The 27,718-nt window shown below is 42.6% G+C and overlaps 1 protein-coding gene and 1 long non-coding RNA gene across 4 annotated transcripts in view; one reads left to right on the top strand and one right to left on the bottom strand.

Moving 5' to 3' along the window:
* The window catches only part of mtnr1bb (melatonin receptor 1Bb), a 28,884-nt gene extending 4,573 nt beyond the window's left edge, over nucleotides 1-24,311 (top strand). Inside the window, exons 2-4 of the mRNA XM_086057084.1 lie at nucleotides 19,953-20,071; nucleotides 20,329-20,673; nucleotides 21,635-24,311. Of these exons, the coding sequence (XP_085913210.1) occupies nucleotides 19,953-20,071; nucleotides 20,329-20,673; nucleotides 21,635-22,060 (890 nt within the window). The 3' untranslated portion in view covers nucleotides 22,061-24,311. The remainder of the gene's footprint in view (nucleotides 1-19,952; nucleotides 20,072-20,328; nucleotides 20,674-21,634) is intronic.
* The window catches only part of LOC147133573 (uncharacterized), a 57,093-nt gene that overhangs the window by 2,498 nt on the left and 26,877 nt on the right, over nucleotides 1-27,718 (bottom strand). For 2 of the 3 annotated variants that reach the window (XR_015090298.1, XR_015090297.1), the window contains exon 2: nucleotides 12,404-12,487. This is a non-coding gene — a long non-coding RNA (uncharacterized LOC147133573). Of the gene's footprint in view, nucleotides 1-1,412; nucleotides 1,498-12,403; nucleotides 12,488-27,718 lie in introns of those variants that run through there. The other variant, XR_015090299.1, reaches the window with a different exon arrangement.

Genomic DNA, 27,718 nt, shown 5'->3' with positions numbered 1-27,718 from the left:
AATGGATCGTCACTGAAATGTCCGGATAGTGGCTGAGAGAGAACCTGAAATCTGTTATTATAAATCTACATGGTTCCGGAAAGGTACATAATTATCTAAGATATTTACCTTTATTGTCAGTAATCTGCTCAAAACATGGCATTCATAATCCAGAACTTGGTTCACTAAAACGAAGTGGCAGCGATCGTCTTTCCTTTTCATATGTTGCCAAGTCAGATGAGACCTCAACAGAGACAATGCACCTTGATTACAATATAGACATAAATTAGGGATGTAACGATTCAATGAAAATCGATCCAAAATCGATTTTAACTGCTTAAAATATGCATTGATGTAAAAAAAAATAAAAGAATCGATAGCGAAATTCTGATCACAAAAGGATTTGTAATGATAGCAGTCAAATCTCTTGTACGTTTTTTTGTTTTTTGTAAAGTTACAAAAAGTTACAGTTTGTAACCAGGACAAAATGCAGATGTCAAAATAAAAACATCTTTTGGTCATAAAATGAGTCATTCATTTTGTTTAAAAAAAGACTTTCAAAAAAATCGGAAATGATAATCGGGAACTGAAAATCGAATCAAATTGGAGCTTGAGTGAATCGTTGCATCCCTAATATAAATCTACATTTATTGTTGATGATACGCTCCAAATATTATATGTATTCATATAAATACTTGAAATCCTGGAATTCACCAAAACAAAAGCGACAGCAATTGGCTTTGGTTGCTCTTTGGTCAGATATTCTCATGACATCAGTGATTAGCTTTTCCATTTATCTTTAGTCAGATATCATCAGGATCCAGATTGATCCTGCTGGACTATCACATCAAAATGAGGCTCAATAGAGAATTTGTCAATACTCTGACTGGCTATCCTTTCATCTTTTGTCTGAGCCCTATCTTTAATCCAGATTGTTCCTGCCTAGCCCCAAATTCCTGAGCGTTTAAGGAGGATCGGCGGAGAAGTACAAATGATAACAAGAACGAGAAATCCCAAATGGTCTCTTCGCAAACGGGTTTTTCCCACTCCCGATCACAGATTTCCCCACCGACATTTTTGTGCCGCCGAGTCGCTCTGCTTGACGCCGTGTTTCCAAATGGCTGCGTGCGGCGCTGATGCCTGACGCACCGCGGGAAGCGTTCGCCCGAGTCAACGTGTCGACATATTCCGTGAACTCACATAAAAAAAAAAGGAAAAAAAACTGAGCGAGAGAGAGAGAGAGACTTACATCCGTAACGCAACGCAACCTCTCGGTTAATTTGACACCGGAGCCGCTTAATCCACTGTGTCTCTCCAGTCCGATGAGTACGCAGGGACGGGGGGTTGGTAGTTGGGATTTGGGCATGTTGTTCAAAGACACGTTTGCAGGAATTCCTCCCGAGCTTCCTCACGTCCGTACCAATTATGTACGTCGTTTGTCATGCGGCTACATGACGCAGGAGGCGGCTTGTAAACGAGAGCGCCAAGACAGGAGGGAGCTCACCGTTGCTATCAGGCCTTTTGGTGCACAAACAACAGACAAGAGGCAGGCGGTGTTTCAAATAATCAAAAAGGAAATGGAAAAAAAAAAAAAACATCACGCGCATCCGACAAAAACAAAAAAAAATCCATTTATTTCGACATGAAAGCGAGCCGCGCTTCTCTTGGAGGTGTGTTTTATCTGGAATTGGATTGTCTTAGAATAGTATCTTGTGCATTGCAATGCGAACAGATAACATCTTAAAACACACTTTTGAAAGTATTCCTTAGCCAAGTTCAAGCGGTTTATTTGTCACTTCCAGTTTACTGCCGAGCTGTCACACAAAACAAAAGCTAATAAGACGTCGAAGAGTTAAACACCAAGAGGAAATCACATCACGGGAGTCCACGAGCTTAAAGCGGAAGTCAACCCAAACAACAGAAAATATTCTTGGAAAAAAAAAAACGTTTGGGTTGACTTCTTTCTTTAATGCTAGCATGTAAAGCACAGGCTAACGTAGATTAACTTCTTCTCCTTCTTCCTCTTCTACTATCACACGACATCTCTTTCAGCTGAGCTCAGCGCTGCCCGGAATGATGTGGCACAACGTGGTACTACAATAAGAAACTCTAAATTTGAACTTGCCTGTAAAATCCCATTTAAAAGAAAAAAAAAGTGCTTTAACTGCTATTTGCGGGGGCATGAACTGTATATAAATTTTAAAGGCTCCACAAAGTTTCGACATAAGACATCATCGGCCTTCTACGTGATAACGAGTCATCCAATGTTAATCATTAGGCTCGGTCTGAATTGTATCAGGACGAAAGTTTGTGAAAAGTTTTGCTGGCATCCCCGAGGGGACGAATGTCAGTTGTTACGCCGAGGCCGTGGCGGGGCAGGCGTCGGAAGGCCAAATGTTCTCCAAAAGCACTCGGGGAACTGAAATGTCGCCAGGAGGTGGGCCCGCTAAGTGCACTAGCTATAAAAGAGCCATCCCGCGACCCCGCTTCCCAGCCTCACTTCTCCGCTCTTTGCTTTTAGTGCTTTTTAATATTCTCCTCATCAGTTTTTAAAAATGTACTTATGCCCTTCGTTGCGTTGCGATTTTTTTTTCCCCCTCCTCGATGCGACCCGGCGGGCACCGATGAAGGGGGGCGGGCGTTTACTGGTGCATCCTCCCCGGCTAATGAATTCTCCCGACCCGGGGGAAGGGGGGTGGGGGGGGGGGGTTGGTTCGGGTGAGATCCGCCGCCTCGGGGCGACCGGGAGGGGGGGGTTTGATTTGAATCCGGCGGAATGTTAAAAAACGCAAATCAGCCGAGCGAGCAGGTTGTCAGATCAATGGGATCCCGTTTAATCCAGGGGAGATTTGGCCGAGTGTGAAAAAGGTTCCTCCTGACAGCTAAAGGCAGGGACCCGATTGGAAGCTCTTCTTAAATGAGATGAGGAAGAGCGGCACGGAATGGAAATGGGGGCTTTTAAGAAGGGCGGGGCGGTAGATTGGCCGCAGGGCCTGATGAGAATTAATTCATTCGAGTTGATATTGAATGATGTGGAGCCACGGGTGAAAATTGCATGCGACACCCCCATTATACGTCCCATTGTGACAAATATCAGCCGCTCGCCTTCCTTTTTATCACGTCCCATTCATACGGGCTGCCGCTGATCTATAATGCATGCTGCAGAGGGTGCGCCAGGCTTCGGAGGGGATTCTCCACGCCTTATAATTCTTTCATCTGGTTTTTGCAAGTATTTAGGCACACAGACATGACTGACTGACTGAGATGGTTCCAGGACCTGAAGTGCTCAGTGGGCGTCCACCTGGACAGGAAGTCCCTTCAACAGTGATTACCCAACCACAGTGTGTGTGTGTGCGCACATACACACACGTTAAAACTTTAAAAGTAAATGTCCTTGAATCGTTTCGCATCCATGTATTGAGATACGTATTGAATCATCTTTGATTGGAGAGCTGCACACCTCTGTGCCAAACATAATCAAAAACAATGCAAAGCATTAAAAAGTGGTGTATCGTGGTTATTTCACCGCCTCTGCGGTGTGCGCCGTGGCCACTGGGGGGCAGTATAATACAATCATAAAGACAATTGACTGCAACTGACTTGATCAACTACTGTAATATTAGTCTAGTCGTTCCCAGAGGATAAAGAATATATGCCTGTGAGTATTATTAAACTAATTGTCTCTATATTTTGAAGCACCATCTATCTATTGCTTAAAGGGTTTTAACACCGTGATTATCAACGCTATTCATTGGCTGGTCTATGACATTTTGAATTGTGTATTAGCATCAAGCTAGCAGAAAACAAAGTTGTGTGGTTGCTTTGAATATACTTGTGATTATCTTTGTTTTGTGTTTCGTTGGATAGTAAACTCCAACTGGGAACGGCAATAAATAGCTTGAAGCCTTTTTGTTTTGGGGACAAATTGTTCAATATACAGTATGCCAAACTGCTGCTTGTTGAAAAATATGTTGAGTTGAGGTCAAGGCCACCAAACAGCGCTCGTGAGGTTTTTCGAACATGAAATGTGCGCCTCGGCTCTATAAAGGTTGGGAAACACTGGCCGAGGAAGTGCAACACGACGTAAGGGCCGCCGCTACCGATGCTGTCATGTGTCATCACAATCACCCGCCACGTGTGTGCACTTTGCTGCCGACTCAAGGGGATGAGGGGGATGATTCAGTCGTTCCTACTGGCGAGTGTCGCCCCCCCCCCCCCCATCCCCCAAATCTCCACGAGCGTGGACAACTGACCTCGTATCCCTCCTCGTCATCCTCCTCATAGAAATCCGTCAAAGGCGGCGCATGCGAGTACGTATCCATAATGGATGCGCGGCGGTAATTTGAAGTGAGTTACGTAATGGCTCCTTCCAACCTCCAGGCGGCCGTGGGTGAGGAGGTGGGAAGACAAGGGAGGGAGAGCAAACAAAAAAAAAAAAAAAAAAAAAACAAGAATGGAGGAGGAAGAGGAGGAGAGGAAGAGGAGGAGAGGATGGTGCGCCAGCGTCGCCGCCGCCGCCGCCGCCGCGTGCGGAACGAATCCATAAACAAGGCGAAGACAATGTTTGCTCGCCCGTGCTTCCACCGCTGCGTGCGGAATGTAAAAGACTGAAAGCACACCTGGAATGTGACTGTGGCAATGCGCAGAAAGCCACACATTCATTCACACTCCTTCCATTATGCATTCAATGAAACATTTCACCCCCCCCCCCCGACCCCCCATTTAAATCCCTTCTCGGGTTGTCTTCATAAAAGCTCTCTGATGTTGGATAAAGACAGCACAGTAACAGAGGATGACTATTTTGTTATCGCGCTGAGGTCTATTTTTCAGGTATCTGTACTTTTTGGGAGTATTTTTCCATTTCCTCTGAGCACATTTTACATGTACTCTCCTCGGGGCCCCGCCGATATGGATTTTTTTTTTTTTTTTGGGGGGGGGGCCGATGCTGATTCCGATATTTGACAGAATTAAATTCCTATAACTGATGAATCAGCCGATTGTTAAAATAACCAATGTAATGATTGATGACTCCTTTTTGCGCCCCTTAATGCTTACAATAATGCAAATTAATGGCAGAGAATTTGACTGTTTTACAATACTTTGTCCTTCAGTATTTGCACATTGCAGAAAGCCTTAAAGCAACACATCCTACTACTTTTGTCCAGCAGGATTACTATTATATTTTCTTTTTTTATGTCTAATGATCAGCTTAGAGTGACACATTCCACATTCTTCAGCAGTGGGAAAACAGGGACGGAATTCCTAATCCTTTTATTGCGTCTGTGAGAATCCAGCAAAGCAAAGCTACCCCACGGAGGAAATTGTTCTCATCTCAGGGAACAAAAAAAAAAAAAAGGCATTCATTGTTTCCGGTGGTGGTGGTCGTCGTTTCCCTGACAGCTGCCATCTTTGTTTGTAAATAGGTGTCAGCTGTTTTCAAGCTAGCGCGCATCTGTCGGATTTCCTTCTGGTGTATTGTCAGTCTTAAGCCTGGTACACACAGAAGGATTTTTCAAATCTTTTTTTTTTTTTTTTTTTTTTTTTTTTGTATCTGTGACAGACCCCACACAGAGATACAAAATCAGGCATCTAACAGTTTTGGTTGTATTGTGTGTGCTCTGCTCTGTTAATCTCAACACTGAGCACCACATTAAGATTCTGTCCCACCATGGATTTTGAAACCAAGTCCTCCAAGGCGTGATCACAGGTGCAAAGTCTTCAAGAAAAGACTTGCTTTGGAAAGTCCTACTCTTGGTGTCTGAAGAAGACAAAAAAAAAAAAAAACACCCATATGAAAAATGTAGAGTCTGGTCTTGTGAACTGGCCAAACACCAAGAACGTACGTGACAATGTTCTACCCAAGAACGTGGATCTCTTTGAAAATTGGAATGGCTGCGTACTTGTGAACTTCCTCCTCGACTCTGACATATTTCCGTAAAAACAGCACGAAATGCATCTTGCGATATTTTCCTAGCCGAGACTTCACAAGTATCCAACGGATGCATCCTTGGTTCAAGCTAGCAGACTAGAACAACATCCGGGTATTCTGTACGTTCTTAGTTAATTCGTACTTTGAATTGGAACAGAACTTGGGCCAACCAATACATAATTGGTGGGACGTGTCTATCATGGCAGGACATGAAAAAGTCTCAAAGACCCATGCCCAAAAAGCAACAGGAAGTTGGGCATTTTGGTTTGAAGTAGCCATTTTAGGCCAATTCCAGAGCTTGTAGTTTGTCAAACTCCCGCTAGGAAATTTGCGCAAATCCCCAATCTGAAGCAGATATCCGAGACAGATGGACGGCTCTATATTGTAAAGCTGCGCCGCCTCATGTAGGCAGAGCATGGGCATCATTTTGAGGATTCAGAATGTTAGAAAAAAAAAAAATCAATCCCCTACACCACCAAGGACCCATGCCCGAAAGCAAAGCAAGCCATTTTGGTTTGAAGCAGCCATTTTGGAAAAATTCTTTTGACAAACATTTATCCGCCCAAATGAGGCCCCAATCGGAAGCAGTTATCCTGAGCCACTTCTAAAGCACTGCGCAATACAACCACAGAATGTTATCAAAAGAATATTTCACAAAACTGAGCTGTTCGATACAAGTAGGGATGTTTGTAGTAGCACTTTTCATAAGAGACCTTAAAGCGCTTCAAACATCTTTCACGCAAAAGCGTTGCGATTGATTGCAAACTGAATATTTCATCAGTTGGCATTCACGCCAACTGCCGCTCGCTCGCCCAGCCGCCCGTCAGCAGTGCAAACTGCAAAATGGCGTCTTTCATTTAAATGAAAGATTCGGCCACTGAGCCTTTTGGGAAAAATACGAGCGGCAATGTTTTTTTTTTTTTGGTGCGAGTCGTAGCGAGGAGGCGGCACATCGGTGTCGCTGACAATCACGCTCAGGCTGAAGCGCAATCATCAGCTCGTGCAAGTAAACAAAGCAAAGCGAAGCAAAGTCACTTTCGGCCTCCTGGGGGCCTTTGCGTCCTCTGCTGTCTGTTCTGGCGCATCACCAGCTCTGATGGCTTGGCACGCCGGACAGGAAGTTCAACTTTTTTTTTTGGGAATATTGTCCAAAGTCCACATAATATTAGAGCTGCTTATTATGAGTACGCCCACCGTAAACACAAAAGAAGGCAGAAAAATAAACAGGAGGACTGGTCGTTTGCTTTGAAGAGGCTATTTTTGGGCTCCGTTTTGCAATTTCCAGGGGTCCTCAAAGACCAACTTGCCCTCGAGATTTTGACGGATTGCTACCTAAAATTAAAACATGCAGTCTTAAATCTGCTGGGTCAAAAATAACCCAATTTTCTTCAAAAATTGGACCGACATGCAACTGTCTTTCTTTTTTTTTTTTTTTTTTAACAAAACAACTCGATTGAAACAACCCAATGTTTTGGGACAAATTGACCCAAGAAGCAGGTCAGTACATTTAACAAAAAAAGATTATTTTTTTTGGACCCAGCATTTTTAAGGGTGTGTATTTTAGACAGATCGGGAACTCAACATTTCTAAGATTTCCAATTTTCATATTTGTGTCAGGGTGGAATACTTACCAACATATCGTTGAGCTTTTTTTGCTATCACACTAAACAATGTCGGGTTGTTGTCCTAGCCCATTCCCTGAGCAATTTGGGGTACTTTTACCCAATACTGGGTTAATTGTTTGGGTTGAAGTTTGTATTTGAGCGAGCTGAAGCTGGGTACCATTTTTGGACAGTTTTGTTTGTTTACTGAAGTTGAAGTAAACTGAAGATAGCATTCTTGCTGGCGGCTGAATTTTGACTTTGGACACGGCGATCAGGGTTCAAATCCTGATCATGGAGGATGGCCCACCCACGGAAAATATGTCAGGAAGGGCGTCCGGCGTAAAAACGATGCCAAACAGTGAGAAAAGTTGGTGGTACTTCTTAAAAAAAAAAAAAAAAAAAAAAAGCTGGTAATAAAAAAAAAAAGCACAGATGGTAACCCGTTTCTTGGTCGCGTTACCTCATCGGTATGAGCCTTTTTTTTTTTTTTTTATCCGTTGTTGGATCAAATCCTCAAGTCAATGCACTGGGTATAAATAAGTCAGGGTTGACTTAGTCCCTTTAGGACCCAGTTCTGGGTTAGCTATTTCACCCAATTTGGGTTTCTTTTGACCCAGCAATGTTAAGAGTGTACCAAATCAGAACCATGTATACGAAACAGATGGCCAACACTAAATTGCATGTCAGCAACATTCCATAACCAACTCCGAAACATGAATGCTGACTAACTCATCTCCTCAAGGTGAAAGCCGAACCGAAAGTCTTACTGAGATTCTTAGGCGCCGCCCCCAACGCCACAAATACATTTTCGGATCTCTATGATTTGAAGCCGGTTGCCCGTTGGTTCATTTGTTTGTTTGGCATTTCAGCCGGGCATCTCTGCGCACTCGCGCGCCGGAAACTGACATTTCTGGTCGAGTGCAACTCGTCTCACGGAGCCCGGAGGCCCGCTCATCAGCGTGCGCCTTTAATCCAGATTGTTATCTCCGACGCTATCACGACGAGCCACGACAGCCTTCCGACTCGATCATCTGCTTAGCTCTCAAGGTTCAAAGGGCGTCTGGCCTGCTGGCGTCGGCATTAAAGCCAGTCCAGCGCAGATGGATGGGGGGCGGGGGACGTGTAAAGAAGACGCGGCCGTACGTTGTCCATACTGGAGTTGCAGTGTTGAGATGATGCCAGAGACGGTGGCAGCAGCTGGCATCTTAAAGCTCCGCACAAACAGCCGCCCCGAGATTTCTGCTCTTAAAGCTCAGCGCCTGTTGGCTTTTGGCGGCGTTTTGAACAATTCATGGGGGTTATTGTGGGCGGGGTTTGGCGTCAAAGTTTGCCGATCGTTGTGAGGATTTTGCCATCCGAAAGAACATTTAAAATTCAGCCCCCAGATATATAGGTTGTCTTTGGAGCATGAACATTTGTAGAGTTGTGTCATAACGGGACGCACAAAAAAAACTCTTCTCGGAAGTGAACGCGAAGTCGACCTATTTAGTTTCAAAGCAGACATTTTGTGCGAACGACAGGGCTCATATTTTGACAAACTTTGAGAAAAATGGGGGAAACTAAACATCCAAGCTTTTTTGGTCTATGCCGGCTAATTACGGCGGGGCATGGCGTCTAATTTCGATTGTTATTCAGAGTATTTGGATATTTTTGGGGAGACTATTTCGGGGTTGAAGCAGCCATTTTGCATGCGACTCCCACTAGGGAATTTTCCCAAATGAGCCCCCGATGGGAAGCGGATATCCTGACCAGATGGGTTGCCGACAACCGTCTAAGGTGGTTGGAACAATGTCAAGGTCTAATCATAATTTAGTTTATTTGGAATGTTAAAAAACAAAAATAAAACAAGTGCCTCCGCTCTTTCGAGTGGCCACTTGCTCGACTTTGGCAGCGTTTTGCAAATTCAAGATGTTGTTCTTGTGCATCTTAAATGCTTGCTAAGTACAAGTAGGCCAGGCCGGCGCCGCCCGAGGGGGGGGGGGGGGGCAAGTGCATGCGGAATGAGCGTGCCCTGACCCCACATCTTTTTTGCCCTCGGAGCCAAAGACAATATGTTATTTAACCGTGGAAAGCACACAATTAGCGGTTGGAGCGACGTGGCACAAACACAACGCAACACATTCGGAAAGATGCCATCTGGCTCCGGAGGGGGGGTCGCGTAGTTGGCACAAAATGCCCGCATGCGCACCTAACCCAACCCGCCCCCTCTCTCCCCCGCGCCCCTTGGCTCACCAATAATTTGCTTCACTTGCTTTAGCACACAGGCAAAGAGTCCAAGTGAAGCCTCCAGAGGGAAGTAAGAGCCAGCTTAACTGACTCCGGGCAGCCACATCTGTCGCCCGCTTTTAAAGCGCCGTCTTTAAAACATTTACACTTGACAGTTCATTTGCGCTAAATCAGAACTTGAGGCGAAAACGCGACAAATTGATGACAAATAGCATCAGCGTCTTGCCGAAGCGACCCTCCGTGCCAGCAGGTAGCAGCAGGCGACATTTATCATTTTAAAACTAAATATGTAAAATCCGCGAGTCTCCATACGGGGCAACCGGTTAACGTGCGCGTGTTTTACATGAAAAAGAATCTAGCATGCAGGTACGCTCATTCAAAAATACATTACGAGCCATAATTTTGTATACATTTGCATCCCTGTGATAACCTTTTTTTTTTTTTAAACACGTAATGTCATTGTAAAAATATGTGTTTTATAAATAGTACTATAATGAATGAACGCTATTAACATACACATTTCTTTCTGCATGATGAGAGTCCTTGATTTGTTTGGTCAATATAAGCCCCGCCCACGACAACGTTTGCGCATTGGACGAAGATGTACATTGACTGCCGCACTTCTCCTGTTTGGGCCGCAAAATATTAGGACCACTCGTGACCGCGGGGCTGTGGAATTATTCTGCTCGAGTTGCGTACAAGCCAAGCAAATAAACTGGCAAAGTGAGCGCGCGCATTTGTTTGCCTGTGACCCCCACGAGCGCATCCAAATATCCTCAACCTAACTCGACAGCCGCTCACGTGGCGTCCTCATCCGTCGGGAGGCAACAAGAAGCCCACGTGGGCGCCGGTGCATGTCGGGGCCGACAGGAAATGCAATCGCGCCTGATGGAAGAAGAAAAAAAAAAAAAAAAAGAAAATCAAAAATAATAAATTGCTTTGGTCGCGCGACGCATAGATCGACGAGGCTCTCTCAGTGAAATTGGATAATTTCGCACGGCGCAACTGATGATATATTGTGGCCCAATAGTTGTGAATCACTGATCATTTTAACGTGTGTTTTTTTTTTTTTTTTTTAAAAGCCTTTTGTTTAATTGAAAGGACATTTCCAAATGGCCGCCAAACTTTTTGAATGGTAGCAAATGTTTTGACGCTAAGAAAACAGTTAAAGCATCCTGCCGCTTGTGTGTATAAACCCGCTAAGGAGCTTACTTAAGACTTTTTAATGAACGGCGCCGGCCACGCCACTCTTAAACGTGACGCAGTTATTTTATCACCAGCTGACCTGCTGAGCCCCCCAAGATCCGCTTTAATCTCCGACTCTTTGATTACATCTCAGTGCCGCCCATCCGCCCCGCAGCCCATCATAGCGGGAAAGAGGACTTGTGCTTACCAGAGACGTCCTTGAAACTTTCCAAGAGTTTTTGATGACGTCCCTGAATGAAGGCTGATTTTTGCAAACCTCTGTGGCATTCCTTCCAGAGTTTTTCGGGATGATTGATGCCAATGTATATCGCAGCCTATCAAACCGTGTATTACGAATAGTCAAAGGTAGTTTCATCACGCCGCTTCAACCTTTCAGCCACATCTCATCTCCCGTTCAGCGTGGGAAAACGGTTGTGATGACAACGACATCAGCGGAACCCGCAGGCTACTTTGGCACAGCACAATCTCCGATATTGTAAATGGTGCAATGTGACAAAAAGTATGCGCGGTAAACCGGTCCTGTAAATTCTTAGCGTGACGTCGGGGCTTGTTTAGTTGAATACAAAGCTGATTCTTTTTTTTTTTTTTTATTTTTTTTTTTTTTATGAAAGGCAAATGGTGGCGCACGCAAGCTAATTGCAGCGGAGGGAGCGTTTCCATGCTCGCCTGTCGATAAACGCCACTGGCAAAAGACAGACCAACAAAGATGATGATCATTTGTAGTTCGCGCATTCTCATTTCCAGGGCAATTAAGTAAAATGTGACGATTACTAGCAGTTGGGATTCACTGACCTGTTATGTACCAAATATTGAAAAAACATGAATAGGCGTACACGTTATACACTCCTAATGGATAGCGCCAATTGAGTGTTTTGAAAAAGCAAATAGTGTGACTGCTTGCGTATGCTCACAGTGGCATGTTCGCAGCTTCCATCCGGAATATTTAGCATATATAGTAATATTTATGTCACACCTGGATGGATTATTCTTGCATTAAAACCGCCGCTCCAATTCCTGCACATCCTTGGCTGGGAACGGCGCTAATGTCGAACGCTGGCACGGCCGCCGCTTGGTCCCGCTCCAGCGGCGTTACGCAAGATGCTGCCCCTCTTACCCGCCGCCTTCTTATCCAGCCAATTTCGCATTGTCTTTCGCAAGTCGTAAGCAATCATTTGGCAGTACAATGCCGTTTGCGAGAGAGATGTTCTCTCGGGCTCTGGCTCGGGAAAACGGCAACAGATCAGAGGAAAGGAGAGTTCATTTCAGATAGCGAGCTGACATTTCAGCCCTGAGTTCTCTCAGTGATGCGGGGGAGGGGGGGGGGGGGGCGTCGGGTGTCGAAGAAACAAATTGCAACCACGATAAGGCTTTTAATTACAGGACGCGGACCTTGAGTTGTGACAGCGAGGAATTCAAATTCTCCGGCAGGGGATGAAATGACACTCAGTGGAGTACTTACGGTGGTGCTTAGTGTCGAATAAGTAGGAGACTCAGAGATGTTCAGGCGCTGCTTTGTTGCATCCGGCACCGGGTTGTCTTGAATCTGCACAGGGCGCAGTGAAAATTTTGTTGGGGTCAAAATCGGTCCAATACTCTCCAAGAAAGCTTTTGTAACATTTACAGCACATCTCTTGTTTTTTTTGTTTTTTTTTACTTATATATATAGGTCTATGATTTTAAACGGGCTTCCGCTAGCGTTTCCGACTACCAACTTCGACAAACTACCACTCGCACAAACAACACCGTAACTACTGTGGAATACATTACAGTGGTTACGTGCCGACAGTGAAACATGCAGGAGGCTCGTCGGTTATGTTTCAGGGCTGCTTAGCTACATCCGGCACTTGGTGTCTTCACTCAATACTGTTTATCCAAATATTTTTCCTTTTTGCCAAGGTTAGGGGCATCGTTTGCATATGCAAGTTGTTTGGCCTACACGGCGAATTATGCTGATGCTTGCAAAGGGGAGCAACGGTGAATGGTTTGTGTACCGCGACCTTGCAACCATGTTGACTTTTGAGTTGAATATGTAAATGACACGGTGGTGGCAGAAAGCGCATGTTTGCATAAAAGATCCATCCAACTGTATTTTGTCATGCCATTCACCCAGGTGGGCTTCGGCAAACACAGGCGGGGTAAAAGCTCTTTGTCCACACGTAGCGGGCTTTCAAGTAAAAAAAAAAAAAACAGAACAAACAAAAAAACCCCATCAAAAATAAATCTGTATCCACATGAAAAGATTTGTCAGCTCTTGAGCGCATTGTGGCCAACAACACTGGAGTAACAGTTAGTAAAGTTTCAAGGCTGTGTCAAAGGCTGTCAAATTAGGGTTTCAAACCAGGATTAACCTTTTAAATTTGGGTTTCAAGCCCATGTTAAAGTTTGAATTATGGTTTCAAGCCCGTCTTGTCGGAAATTGGGGTTTCAAAGCCTGGTTTTGGCTTTGCGTCTAGGATAAGGTTTTCAAAGTAAGGTTTCAGATTTCAAGATAGGGAAATGCTTTCAAAGTACGCTTTCAAGACCAGATTGGTGTTTCAAGACAGGGTTTCGGGCTTAAAAATAGGGTTTGTAACTTGGTGTAAGGTTTCAAACTGGGTTTAAAGTCTTGTTTAGGGTCTGAAATTGAAGTCTGGTTTTGGGTTTCAATCTAGGATCTCAAAATGCGGTTTCAAAGCCTGGGTTAGTGTTTCAAGACAAGATCGGGGCTTCAAATTAGGGTTTTTAACTTGATTTAAAGTTTCAAAATTGAGTTGAACGTTTTGTTTAGGGTTTCGAGGCAGGATTAGCCTTTCAAAGAAGCCTTTGGTTTCAAAATTAGGGTTGTCTTGGGCTTTCAAATTATGGTTTCGAACAAGGGCTAGGGCTTTAAAATCAGGGCTTCAAGCTTGGCTTTCAAAGTAGGGTTGGGGTTCCAAGTTTGGGTTTCAAGCATTGGAAAGGAGTTTTCACACCAAAGTCCGCGTCGTCAAGGCAAACGGTTCCGAGTTGCGCGGTTTTGCACCCGGCATCAGAAAAGTGATGAGCGGACGAGTGCGACGCCGGCGCGAAAATCTCATTAGTTTTTCCCCCAGTATCGCAAATGTCAAGCTTTACTCTGTTGCTCCCGTCTAATCCACTTTTCTCCACCGTCTTGAGATTCATCCCCCCCCCCCCCCCCCCAAGTCAGCACTTCCTCGATCAACACTTTTTTTTCCTAATTAAAACCTCAACTTGTTGCCAGCAATTAAGCGCCGAGCGGGTCGATGTTGTTGTCGGACGGACGGCCTCCGAAGCGTTTGTGGCCGTCCGACTTTGTCTGCATTTCTCTCTGCGTCTGCGAAGTCAATGTGGCTTTTGTGATGATCTTTCTCTGCGCAAGTAAAAGTTTTCCAGTCCGCAGGCGATGTTGGTCCTTGCCACGCACGGCAGATTAAGAAGTTTAAACTTTAACACTGAGGCGCTGGATTAGCCTCAGGTGGAAAATGTGATTTCACTTTTTGCATACAGGATTCTGCAGCTTCTCACTATGTGACTTCACATAGATCACGAGTGGTCGTGGAGTTGAAAACTCACTTCCACAAATCATACGGTATGGAGTTTAAATAGAAGACTAACAATGTTGGAAATTGTACAGTGCGATTTAGATTTAAGACTAAAAAGAACATGTACCGGCGGTGTAATATAGAAAACTTTGAAAATAAAACCCGTTAAAAAAAAACTAAATAAATAATACAGTTCAAGTGAGAGACGATTTTTTTTTTTTAGACCGATACCAGTACGAGGACTCACTGATACCAAGTAACTGACACGACTAGTATTTTTGATAAATAAATGTAATTTTAATGTCATAAAACAAACACGTTTCAAGGCGAGGCTGACAAGTGTAAAAATCGTACATTGTGAGTAATTATAAGAAGAAAAAAAAAAAATCATGCAACCTAACTCCAGGCTTTGCTCCTTTGATGAAAGTTTGCAGTTTTGCAAATTTACAGTAGTCATGATTAACCTTTTAAATGTAGCTGTTTTTGTTCCCCGCATGACGTCTCACAAGAAGAAGTGAGCCATAATCAATTGTTTGGCGTGAGTTTTTCATAGCTCGGGGGCACCTTTTGTTTGGAGCGAGGTGTTGACATAAAAGCGTTTCTATTTCTTTTGGGGTGCCTGGAATAGAATACAAATGGGATATTTGGTTGGCAGCAAAAGCGCCGGCGCGGCGCGAGAAGGACGAGAGGGCCGACTTTGCCAAGGATTAGCGTTGTGGAAAGAAGGGAAATGATTAAAAACCTTATTTCCTGCATTTGGGCATACACCAGTTGGGGAGGGGCACGTCGTTGGGCCAGTGATCTGTGACGACCATCATAACATCATTTAGTGCCTTTGCTGCTCAAGCAAAATTGCGTTCCTTGGGAATCATGCCAGAAGTAGAGCTTCAAACAAGGGTTTGGGTTTTAAGTTGAGGTTTCCGGCTGCGGTGAGGGTTTCATATTCGGGTTTTAAGGACAGGGTGAAGATTTCTGTAGAATTTCAAAAGAGGGCTTGGCTTCCAAAGGTTTTAAGATAGCGTTTGAAACTTGGGTTCCTGTTTCCAACTAGGGTTAGGGTTTTAAAACTGGATTAGGGTTTTAAACCGGGGTCAGGCTCAAACTGGGGTTTGAAGCCTGGGTTAGTGTTTCAAACCAAGATTAGGCAGGGGTTTGATGGTGGTTGAAATTAGCGTTTGAACAAACGGTTAGGCTTTCAAAGGAGGGTTTCATGCCTGGGTTACGGTTTCAAACTTGGTTTGAGGTTTCAAATTAAGGTTTCGAACCAGCGTTAGGTTTTCAAGACAGGATACATGTTTTAATGCAGGGTTAAAAGACATTGTTTCAAGATGGGATTTGAAGCCAGGGATAGGGTTAAAGTTGGGTCTCAAGTTAGGGTTTTAAGGATGGACTAGGGCTTCAAATTTAGGCCAAGGTTTCAAGTTAGGGTTTTAGAATAGAGCTGGGGTTTCAAGGTTATGGTTTGTAAAAGACACTGTTGGTGTTTCAAGATTAATTAATTTAGGGTTTCATGGCTGGATTAGGGCTTCAAACTCACATTAGGGTTTCAATTTAGGGTGTTAGACCAGGATTAGGATTTCAAAGTTCAGGTTTCAAATTAGGTTTGTCAAGACAGTATAGGGTAATGCAGTAGGGCTTCAAACCAGGGTTGAGTTCCCAAAATTGGGTTTGAAAGTTAGGGTTTCAAGTCTGGGTTAGGGTTTGAAATGCATGTTAGGGCTTCACACTAGGTCAAATTAGTCAAACTAGGCTTTCATGAAAGGGCAAGGGTTTCAAATGAGGGTTTTAGTTTTTCAACGTACGTTAGCGGTTGACTGAGAGTAGGTGTTTGAGCCTGGGTAAGGATTTTTCACGGAATGGCGGGAATTCATGTTTGAGTTTTTCCCACATGAAAATTGTCTTTCCCCCATCTGTCTCTCTCTTACCACAATTCCCAAATTCCAAACACATTTAAATGCAAACAAGGCTCAAGATCCCACGGGGGAAAAAAAACAACAACATTTGACAGAAGGGGAAGCTCATTTCCTGCCCCGAGAGCTGATGAGGAAGTCGAGGAGGTGCCACCGCAATATTCAAGTCAACACTTCAAAACATTCATGGATTCATAACATGAATCCTTATCGTTCAACTGGGCAGGTTACAAATTATGGTTTCAAGCCAGGGCTAGGCCCGCAGAGTTGGGTTTTAAGGCTCAATTGGGGTTCCAAGATGAAATCTGGGTTTCATTAAGGTTTCAAGCCTATGCTAGGGATTCAAGACAGGTTTATGGTTTTGGGTGAAGGTTTCAAATCGGGGATAGCTTTTCTAAGTAGGGTTTTAAGCCATAGTTAAGGTTACAAAGTAGGGTTAGGGTTTCAGGAGAGGATTAAGATTTTGAGGTGGGGTTTCAGGTCAAGGTTAGGGTTTCAAAATAGGGTTTCAAGCCAGTGTCACACTTTCAGGAGAGTAGAGTAGAGTAGAGTAGAGTTGCAAAAGGTTGTGGTTCAACCAAGGATTAGGGTTTCTAATTAGGGCTTCAAGTCATGGTTAAGGTTTCAAATAGGGTTTAAAACAGGGGGAGGATTTTAAATTAGGGTTTAAAAACTGGGTTTAGGTTTCAAGGAAAGGTTAGGGTTTCAAATTATGGTTTCAAGAGAAAATTGGAGTTTTGAGGTAGGGTTTCGTGCCAAGGTTAGGGTTTCAATGCAAGAGAGCAAGCCAGAGTCAACCAACCGTTCAAAGTAGGCTTTTATAAGTTTGGCTTTCAAAGATGGTTTAGTGTTACTAAGTAGGGTTTCATGCCAGGGGTAAAGTGTCAAGTTAGGGATGAGATTCCAAATTAGGGTTTTAAGACAGCGTTTAGGTGAGGTTTCAAACCGGTAATGGGGTTTCAAAGTAGTCTTTCCCTAAGACACGGTTAGGGTTTTAAGGCTGCAATCAAAATGAGCACGCTTGTAGGTGTTAAATGGCAATTGTAATGAGCATCTGTCAAAAGCACAAAGTAATAAAACACAATCTGAAACGTCTTCCGGAGTGGGAGGAAGATAAAAGCACAATTACTCTGGTCAACTTTAACCCCCAGGTTGACTTTTGCCGCTAATCTAATCTAAACCGGAGGTGACATTTTTCTCTCTGCTCGCAAACTTAATGAACGGGAAGCCAACAGAATTGTGCCTTTGAGCCCAGCGCGATAATTAAAAAGACGGCCTTTTTTTTTTCTTCTTTTTTTCCACATACAGAATAAAAGCTCCCTTTTCATTGTCCCCCCTTGTGGTCTTACTGGCCATTACGCACTCGTGCTCCATTCAAAAAGGGGAAACCGACGTCTACTGTTCAATTTGAAAAGAAGACATATTGCTACAGTTGGGGGCTGTGCACATCAATCGGGTAACAGAGTTTAAAAAAAAAAAAAAAAGTTCCTTGTCGGTGTGGATTCAAAGTAGTCGGATGGCAGCAAAGTTTTAGTTCTTCAGTTTGATGGAAAGAAAGTTCCAGAAAGGAGTCGTCAAGAGTTCAGAGGAAAGTTGGTAGACTCGTTGATACCGGGGTTTCAAATTAGGGCTGAATGAGTTTGAAAAATAGTCTAATTGTTATTTTTTTTCCCCCCTCAATATTGCAATTGCGATTTACTACGCGATTATTTTTTTCAAGATGCTCCAGATATTCTTTTAATAAGCACAGGAAATGAATTACGCTAAAAATAAAGCCAAATAAACCATGAATTAATAGCAAAGACAAATTACTCATCTACTTCAATTGGCAGGGGTTTTAGACCGGTTAGGGTTTAAAGTTAGTTTATCAATGTTAGGGTCTTAAACAAGGGTTAGGGTTTCAAGCCATGGTAAGAATTCCACATCTGGGTTTCAAGCTTGGTTTGAGGTTTCAAATGAGAGTTAGGGTTTCAAATGACTGTGTCAAGCCTAGGTTACGGGCTTTAGTTATTAGCATTACAAGCCAATGTCAGTGTCAGAAAAAAGGATTAGGTTTTTAAATTAGGGTTTGAAGCCATAGTTAAGGTTTCAAATGTGGGCTTCAATCTTGGATCAGGGTTTATAAGCAGGGTTACCATTTCAGGGTTCAAGGTTTCAAACATATTTAGTGCTAGAAAAACATCAATCGCCCCGGGCTGCTCGGTGTCCCCCAGGGTTGCCTCCCGAGGCCCCTCCTGTTCTTTTCCTTATCGTCTCCCTTCAGCCACGTAAATGATTTCAGAGCAGATATGTGCGAGCTATCGCTGCTCATCGATCGTCTGGGTGCCGTAAGGGATTGGACAGCTGCAAACCACCCTGAAAATAATCCATCAAACGCCCCTGAGAAACTCTGAGGTCCTTGCTTTGACATAATTGTCCCCAAATAACAGTGAAATGTAGTACTGCAACATTAGAAATGCTCATCCATGCATTTCTCCTCTCTTATATTGACAGAGGTGGGGGGGGGGTTTCCCCTCACTCAGCAAATTTTCACTGGTTGGTTGCTGCTGCTGCTGCACAACAATTTATTTTATGTTTTTATCATTTTATTGCTTTACATCTAACACTGGGAAATGCGTCATGAAAGCACTTTCACATACAAAATTGACCTGCTGCAGTCAAATGCGACCATCAAGAAATTTTAATTTTAAGTCGCGATTCTTGAAAGAAAAAGTTAAATAAAATAGAGTAAAAAAATAAAATAAGTCATAAAAATGTTCAAGTAGGCGTAGTTTCTAGAAATGAGACGAAATCTTACGAATCTTTTTTTTTAGTAGGTATTTTTTATAATCTTAATAGCTTTTAAAGAAAAAGTCCTTATGACAAAAAGTCATTTTTTGGAAAAAGTTGTTGTATGACAAAAAGGTTGAAAAAAAAAATCAAAGAGATTGCGCCACAAGATGGCACCAAAGCAACATTTTTATATTAGACAGGACATTGGCCTAAGCACAAAACGTTTATTTCACAGCGGATAGGTAAAAAAAAATAAAACAAAGTATCATCAAATGTTTTCTCTCTGAAAAATACAACTTTATTCTCAAGATGAGATTTTTTAAATGCTACTTTTTTCTTGAAAGGAATACAACTTTTTTTCTGGCAATTTGATTGGTCCGCCTCCCCGCCTAATCAAAGCCCAGCACACGCTGAATGTCCGACTAAGGGTAAAAGGTGATTTAAAAAAAGCCCAGGACGGCGACACGCCACTGTGCCCACCCGTCCTGGTGTTCTTTCACACTCCCGCAGCAAATGTGCCATTTCTCGATGAAAGCGTCGCCGGCGTCGCAGGGGCAAAGGAACCTTTTTTAGCCCCATCCGCCAACGCGCTCGCTCACACTGGACGCGTGCCCAGCGCACGTGGAGAGCGGCGGCGCTCTTCCGTAGAACGCGCGATAATGCAAAGTAAGCAGCGCCTCGGTTCAAAAATATCGCCGCGGCGGATGTGCCAAAATCAACAGCAGGCGACGGGGGGGACGAGTGCAGTCAGTCATTTCAAAACACAAACAAAAAAAAAAAAATTAAATAAGATCTTTTCTGGCAGGTAACGTTTTTGTGGTGAGTTTGGCCTTCGCCGACCTGGTGGTGGCGTTCTACCCGTACCCTCTGGTCCTCTACGCTCTCTTCCATGACGGATGGGCGCTAGGCAACACGCAGTGCATGGTAAGGCCCCAGCTAGCGTTCGCTATGTATGTACAGTGGCTATGAAAAGTCTACACACCCCTTTTTCAGTGGCAGGTTTGAGGAATATCAAACAACGCGAGCAGGTCATAAAAACCTGCCATTTGAACAGGGCTGTGTAGACTCTGTGCATCCACTTTAACTTTATGCATGCATGTACTGTACACACGGATGTATGCGTGTTACGCAATGTATGTAATGTATCATATGTGTTGTATGCATGTATGTTTTGCGCACAGGTGAGCGGCTTCCTGATGGGCCTGAGCGTGATCGGCTCCATCTTCAACATCACGGGCATCGCCGTCAACCGCTACTGCTACATCTGCCACTCCTTCTCCTACAGCCGCCTGTACAGCTACCGCAACACGCTGCTCTTCGTGGCCTTAATATGGCTGCTGACCGTGGTGGCCATCGTGCCCAACTTCTTCGTGGGCTCGCTGCGCTACGACCCGCGCGTCTACTCGTGCACCTTCGCCCAGAACGTCAGCAGCTCCTACACGGTGGCCGTGGTGGTGGTGCACTTCCTGGTGCCCATCGCCGTGGTCACCTTCTGCTACCTGCGCATATGGATACTCGTCATTCAGGTCAGTGTGGCATTAAGGTGGGCGGGAGGTTTGAAAAAGTCTGCTACTGAATGAGTTCATGTTCTTAGCAAAAAAATGTTGACGAAAACGTTTTTGCGAGGAAAAAAAAAAAAATTCATTTTTAGTATTTCAAGAGAAAAGACCAAAAAAAAAACCAAATGGAATCGTCACAGGAAGAAAAATCTTAATCTGACGACAAAAAGACGCAGTATTTTTAGACTAAAGTCGTGATGCAAGATACGGACGCAAGCATCCGTAAATAATGCTCAGCTCAGTGAGACAAAAAACAACGGAGTCCCTCTGGCCTTCCGCGATTGATCTAAACTGGAAGTCTTCTGTCGCAATGTGGAGATAACGACCTTTTAATTTGTGACCCTTCTGCCGTGCGAGTCAGCATAATTCTTGAAATGCCACAACGCGCTGCTTAAACCCTGCCTGACATATTAACATTTCAGCTTGACCATGTTGATCCGTAACGAGCCAAAAATGCAACGCTTTCCTCTACCTGCATCTCGGAGCACGTGCGTAAATGTCAGCGCATGTGTGCAGGAAAAAAAAAGTTATTTTCTTCAATTGTACTGCTGGTTGAGTCAAAATAGAGATATACAAACACCTTGAATCGATGTAAAATCATCCATGATGACAGTTATTTTATACTGACGTACACAAATGAGCCTGAGATAATCGATTTTATCCGTCCTCCAAAAAAGCCAAATAACTGCGGTACTAAAAAAAAAGTCAATCTCACAACAACAACAAAAATGTTTAAGATAGAGAGTTGTTTTACCAAAAAAAAAAAAAAAAGTCTTACTGTAATTTTCAAGAAAAAAAATAGTTTCTTCCGGAATAAAAAGTTGAACTATTTTTAGAGAAAAAAAAATCGTAACGTTAATGAGAAAATGTTGGGCTTTGCACTGCACTTAAACTTGACAAACGTTTATTTTCTGGTTGATGCTTTTAGGTGCGCCGCAAAGTGAAGACGGAGGAGAGCCCTCGCCTGCGTCCCAGCGACCTGCGCAACTTTATCACCATGTTCGTGGTGTTTGTGCTGTTCGCCATCTGCTGGGCGCCGCTCAACCTGATCGGCCTGGCAGTGGCGGTGGACCCTTTGCGCGTGGTGCCGCTAATTCCCGAGTGGCTCTTCGTGGTCAGCTACTTCATGGCCTACTTCAACAGCTGTCTGAATGCCGTCATCTACGGCCTGCTCAACCGGAACTTCCGCAACGAGTACAAGCGCATCGTCACCTCCGTGTGGGTGACGCGCCTCTTCGTCACCGAGACGTCGCGGGCCGCCACCGACGGCCGCAGCATGCGCAGCAAGCAGTCGCCGCCGCCGCCACTCAACAACAACGAGTCGCTTAGGGATCGAGCCAACAACAAAGACTGAGCATGTTACCATGACAATGCCATCGGAACAATCCAATTTGAACATGAACTGCCTGATAAACTTTCAAAGCCACAAATACTGTATGTCCCACTCGCATCACTTGAATGCCAATTTATAAAAAAAAAAATAAAAAATGAAAAAAAAAAAATGAAATGATAATCAGGGTGTTGTCCTGTGCCAGAATTTAGTAGGAAAAAAATATAGAAATTGCTATTAAAAAAAAAAAAATACAAGAACTTTTAGTTCTTGGCATTTCCTTACCCCACCTTTGTGACAGACTAGGCTTGCTCTGTCAAGTACTTTTTTAACAACGTTACCAGCTAGCATGCTAGCAGTGGTTATGCTAGCACATACCAAGATAGCACACTGGCTACAAAAAAATGCGCCAAAGACAGAGTGAGAGTAAAGATTTTTCATCATGCCCTGTGGTTAGGGCACTATTTTGAATGGGAATTGATAAACTACTAACATGCTAATAGTTAGCATGCAAACAACCTGCTTTGGAACCCTGATATTCATTGGGAACATCCCGTGCCTCTGGATTACATGCTAATGTGCAAAGGTCTAATGGGATTGTAAATTGAATGATTACATGGAGTTGGTATGCTAACATATAGCATGCTCACTACCTGTATCGGACCCATGACATTCATTTCTCAAAACGTCCGACTCGCCTCACTTGAATGCCATTCAAGTCAAACCACAGATGATAAGGGTGGTGTCATGTATTGTTGTCAGAATTTAAGAGGAAATGCTACAAAAACTTTATGTTGATTTTAGTTAGTACTCCCTCCAATGAGTCGCTGGCTGTCGCAAGCCCGTGAACCGGAATTTGTGACAGACTACAGGATTGCACTGTAGAATAGTTTCTCTTTTAATGGAAATTCTAACAATGCTCAAAACAGGCAGCTCGGTGCACTGGCACTGGGTGCTAATGAAGCCTCAAAAGCATCAAAAGCCTACTGAAATGCTAATATTTCAACATTTGTTATGCTAGTGAAGTGCAAGATAGAAATCTGAGTTCAAAAATTGCTGATGCAGATCGCTAAGGATTTTATGTCATATCATACGTATGTCAAAGAGATGTTAACAGATAGCATGCAAACAACTTCCTTTGGAACCCTAATGTTCATTTGGGATCTTCATGAACTACATGCTTATGTGCAAAAGCCGACTGAGTGTTGATGAAATGCTAACGTGCTAACATTTGGTATGCTAACACATAGCAAGATAGCATTGTGTGTACTAGTTTTTGGCACTTACAGTTCCTGGAGCTCAGATTTGAATGATTAATTCCTGAAACTCGAACGTCTCTTTGGGATTATGTTGGATTGTTTTTTTGTACAAATCCTACTAGATTCTGGCAAGAATGCGAAATGAGTATTTGACATGGGCTGTTGTGATGTATACTGACGTATACGGAGCCGAAATCTAGACAAACTTATACAATTCCCAACCAGGCAGTTGTTCTCCACACACCATGTGTTGGCAAACATGGCCGCTCGCTCGCTGCGTGTGATGTAGCATCTCAAGGACGCCGCCCATTGAACAATCCTGGCAATTCAAGATTAGAATCATAGATTACGTTGTTGCATTTGGATGTTATGTTTTAACAGTTTTTTTGGTGTATTTCGGAGCTGGGTATTTTACTATATTTTACTTACAAATTGTAATCGCTGATTTAAAATATACATTTAAAAAAAATACATACACATTTTTAAAAATGTAGTTTAATTATTTTTGCTAAATTACTTTTATTGACAATGATATTGGTAATTTCATTATCAAAAGACATTTTAATAAATAAAATAAATTTGATTATTTGAGAAAGCAACTTTTTAGCTAAAATTCTTGGAATTTTAAATTATATCTATATACCTTGATGTAATCTATTTCATTTTGTAAATGATAAAGCATTTAAATGGTTTCTCTTCTACATCACACGCAGTCCCTTCATATCTTTATATTTTTGTGGTTTATTTATTTTCATATGAAGAAAATATTCTGCGTAATTTATAGCGCTTCTTGTTTTTGTTGTTATTCAATGACATTCATTGTCGCTTCTTCTCGCCATCTCGGGGCGCTTTTTCTTTTTTTTTTTCCCCAAAATGTAAGGAGGATATTTTGTAAATTAGTATCACTGTGGACTTTTAATTGTTGTCAATGGACGTGTTTTTTGGAAATGTTGTTTTTAAAACTCTCTCTCAGACCGGCGAGAGTTCATGTCACGCCATTAAAAGTTTGCTATTGGCTTCTGCTTGACCTGTGCTGCCCGAGCGCCACCCCAGCTGCTGCTGGAGCGCCGCCACCTGAGCGTGCTGCGCTTTAATTGACCGCCTTCGTGACGCATTTAACAAGTCGTCGTCACGTCAAAGCGTTTGGCGTTCAAGCATGAAATGGACAAGGCCACACAGTAAAACCGAGGTGAAAATGTAAAAAAGTCACATCCCCTCGAAAAACTCAGCGGGGCAGGGAGAAATGCTGGGAAACGGAAGCTAACATGTCTGAATGATAGAAAACAATCCTGCAGCTAACATGCTAACATTTACTATGCTAACATGGCAAAATAGCAACCTGGGGACACAAAAAAGCAATAAAGCAGATCAACAACCTATGTTCAAGTAGGTTGCATACATATACGCTAATAGTTGGTATGCTAAATCAACCCAAGGGCTAAAAGTTCTACTGCAGTTCATTAAAAATTTTGGATTGGTGTTGTGTGTACAAGGCTCAAAATAAGCAGTTCCACGTCGCAGTTTGCGAGTATTAATTCCCTTTTTGCACCTCATTGAAACGCATTGAATAGACTGCGTGTAAACACACAGTGCATACACACCAATATACACACAACATTTGAGAAGTCTAACAGTAAAGGTTAACATGCAATCAGCTAGCCCGCTAAATATGATGCGAAGATCAAAGAAACATTGATATTGCTGTCTTTTTACGAGCATTTGCAGTTCCTCTGAGGTGTTTTACTTTTAGAAGCAAAAGTAGAGAGTTTTGGCTAACGGGATTAGCGTTTCATGGAGTAAACTTTGCAAACACCTGAGGTCTTTTTCTTCTTCTCTTTCTACAGAGAGGAGATAGCTGACACAACGCCACGCTGTCACATTCTGACGCCTCCACTCTCGCTGTACGTGTCATAGTAGGCATGTTGTGGACAATTTACACAGGAGGAGAATGAACAAACATGAAATCGCTCTCTCTCACTGGTCTTTTGCTGTTAATATAGCTCGCCCGTGGCCAAAGGGATGCAACAATGCTCATTGAAAACCTTGTACGCCACTGCAAACAAATTTTGCCGCAACGGACGCCTTCAATCTGCACACCGTCAGTCAAATGTTGCTTATGACAAGCGGCACAACACGCCTACTGTATAATTAGGGATGAATTATTAAAGATACATGGTGGAGTTTATGAAGTGGTTATACAGTAGAAAATGAGTTATTATTGATTGCACTCCGGCTATGGAGCAGGAATATTCAGTTCAAGTCCACACATTTGGGTCACATGCGAATGGAATGGGTTGGTCGAAAATTCATCCAATCATTTGATTGCTTTATTTTATTTTATATTTGTTTAGTTTATTTTGTTTTATATAATTTAGTTTGATCAAATTTTTCAGTTTACTTTTTTCTTTTTATTTATTTTTGTATTACATTGTTATTCTATTTTGCTGCCTTTTTAGTTAGTAATTTATTGTTTTATTTTATTTCTCTTTTGGCTTACTTGCACAATTTACTCATTATTTATCCATTTTATTATTTCTTATTATATCTTATATACGTTATTTACGCATTTAACTATTTTATGTGATTCTATTTTGTTGAATTTTTATATTATATTATTTTATTTCTTTTTAATTAAATGTACTTAAAATTTTGTTTAATTTAATTCATTTGGCTTGTCTTGGCTGAATGAGGTCAAACTACTGTGCCACTATTAAACACAAATTTAATACCTTATTTTTTTTACTATAAAACATGTAAAAACTACCAGTTTCATTTCCAAGTCATTTTTCTTCTCTTTGCCTTTTCCATAAAGGACTTTCTTCTAGCTTCTGATTGGCTAAATTAGAGATAAGGTTAGGGAGGTTATAGCACCATCTGCTGCAGATATCTGGCAATGCCCCTCATCAGCATTCTAGACCTCTGCTTTTTATTTATTTATTTTTTGGGGGGGGGGTAAATGCTTGCTGCTGTGGAGTGGGAGAGAGTGTGTGGGGGGTGGGAGTGGGGGTTGCTTGCGTCATGCTTGACTGCCGCCGCTCTCGTCTGATGTTCACTGACACGAATTCTCCGACAGGTGCGGCGCCCGGATGCCCGCAGAATGCTCCGAGTGAAAACATGGACCAGAGGGGGGGGACGTGTGGAACGTGATGTGCTCGGATGTGATGTGACGGGTTCAAAGGCTCGCTTGTTATTGCGAGACTCGTCACATATATACATATATATACATACATATATACATACATATACACACACATATATATATATATACACATATATATATACACACACATATATATATATATACATATATACACATATATATTATACATATATATGTACACATTGATACATACACACATATATATACACATTTACATATATACATACATATACATACATACATACATACATACACACATACATACATATACATATATATATATATATATATATATATACTCTGAGAATATATGTACATGGAGGAATCCTGAGAGAGGAAATAGAGCTCAAGATCGTGACAAAGGTTACGAGTGAATGAATAATTCATATCTCTCACTTTAATTGCATCTAATGCACAGATTAACGATTTATTCGGGGAATTAGATCGAATCCGCGTGTTCATTATGTCCGCAAACAATATCGCAGCTTTTCATTCCAATGGAAAGGACACACGTTCATTAAAGTGACCTGGCCTGCTTTATATAACTGCAAATATGATGAGCTAAATGCCAGGCAGATTAACATTGATGCAACGTTAGATTAATTTGTAATTACTGGACTCATTGGACAATTCATTAGGTACACGGTACCTGAAGACCTTTTTTGTGGGTGTGGATGTCTTTTTTTTTTTTTTTAGCTGTTCAAGGAACTACAAAGAACATCTTTTGTGGGTTAAAGTCTCACCATTCCAACTTAGAAATGTCCCTTTGATGTCCTTCTTTACCATTCCGGCATTGTCCGCACTGGCTGAAACCAGTGTGAATGACGCAGAAACCGGCTATGACTATTTCTTGAGTCACCGCGAACATTTTAAGTTCATGAAAAGTTTGATGGACAAAGAATGTAATGGCGATAAAGAGGCCTTTACCAAGTTATGACGGGAACATTATATTTATACACGGTGACAGCACAAAATGATACTGCACTATTATCATTAGTATTATTACTTAAGAACATACAGTACTTACAAAATTACCAGTAAATAGAATGTAAAGAAATTAGACTTCACATTTTTGCCACATATTTTGCTTCAATTCAATGGACATTGAGATGCGCACGCCTTGGCCACCTGGGGGCAGTATAATAGAGTCACCCGGATATTCATGAAGGAGACGGTCAAAATTGCTGTGTAAACCGCAGTAATGTTTGTCGTTCTCCACAGAGGATAAAGAATCTATACCTGCGACAATTGTTTCTTTGACTT

This window comes from Filicampus tigris, chromosome 17 (assembly GCF_054856515.1).
Source record: "Filicampus tigris isolate MCC_2025a chromosome 17, RoL_Ftig_1.0, whole genome shotgun sequence".
NCBI lineage: Eukaryota > Metazoa > Chordata > Actinopteri > Syngnathiformes > Syngnathidae > Filicampus > Filicampus tigris.
The sequence above is the reverse complement of the archived record's forward strand: the minus strand, read 5'-3'. Positions and strand labels throughout refer to the sequence as shown.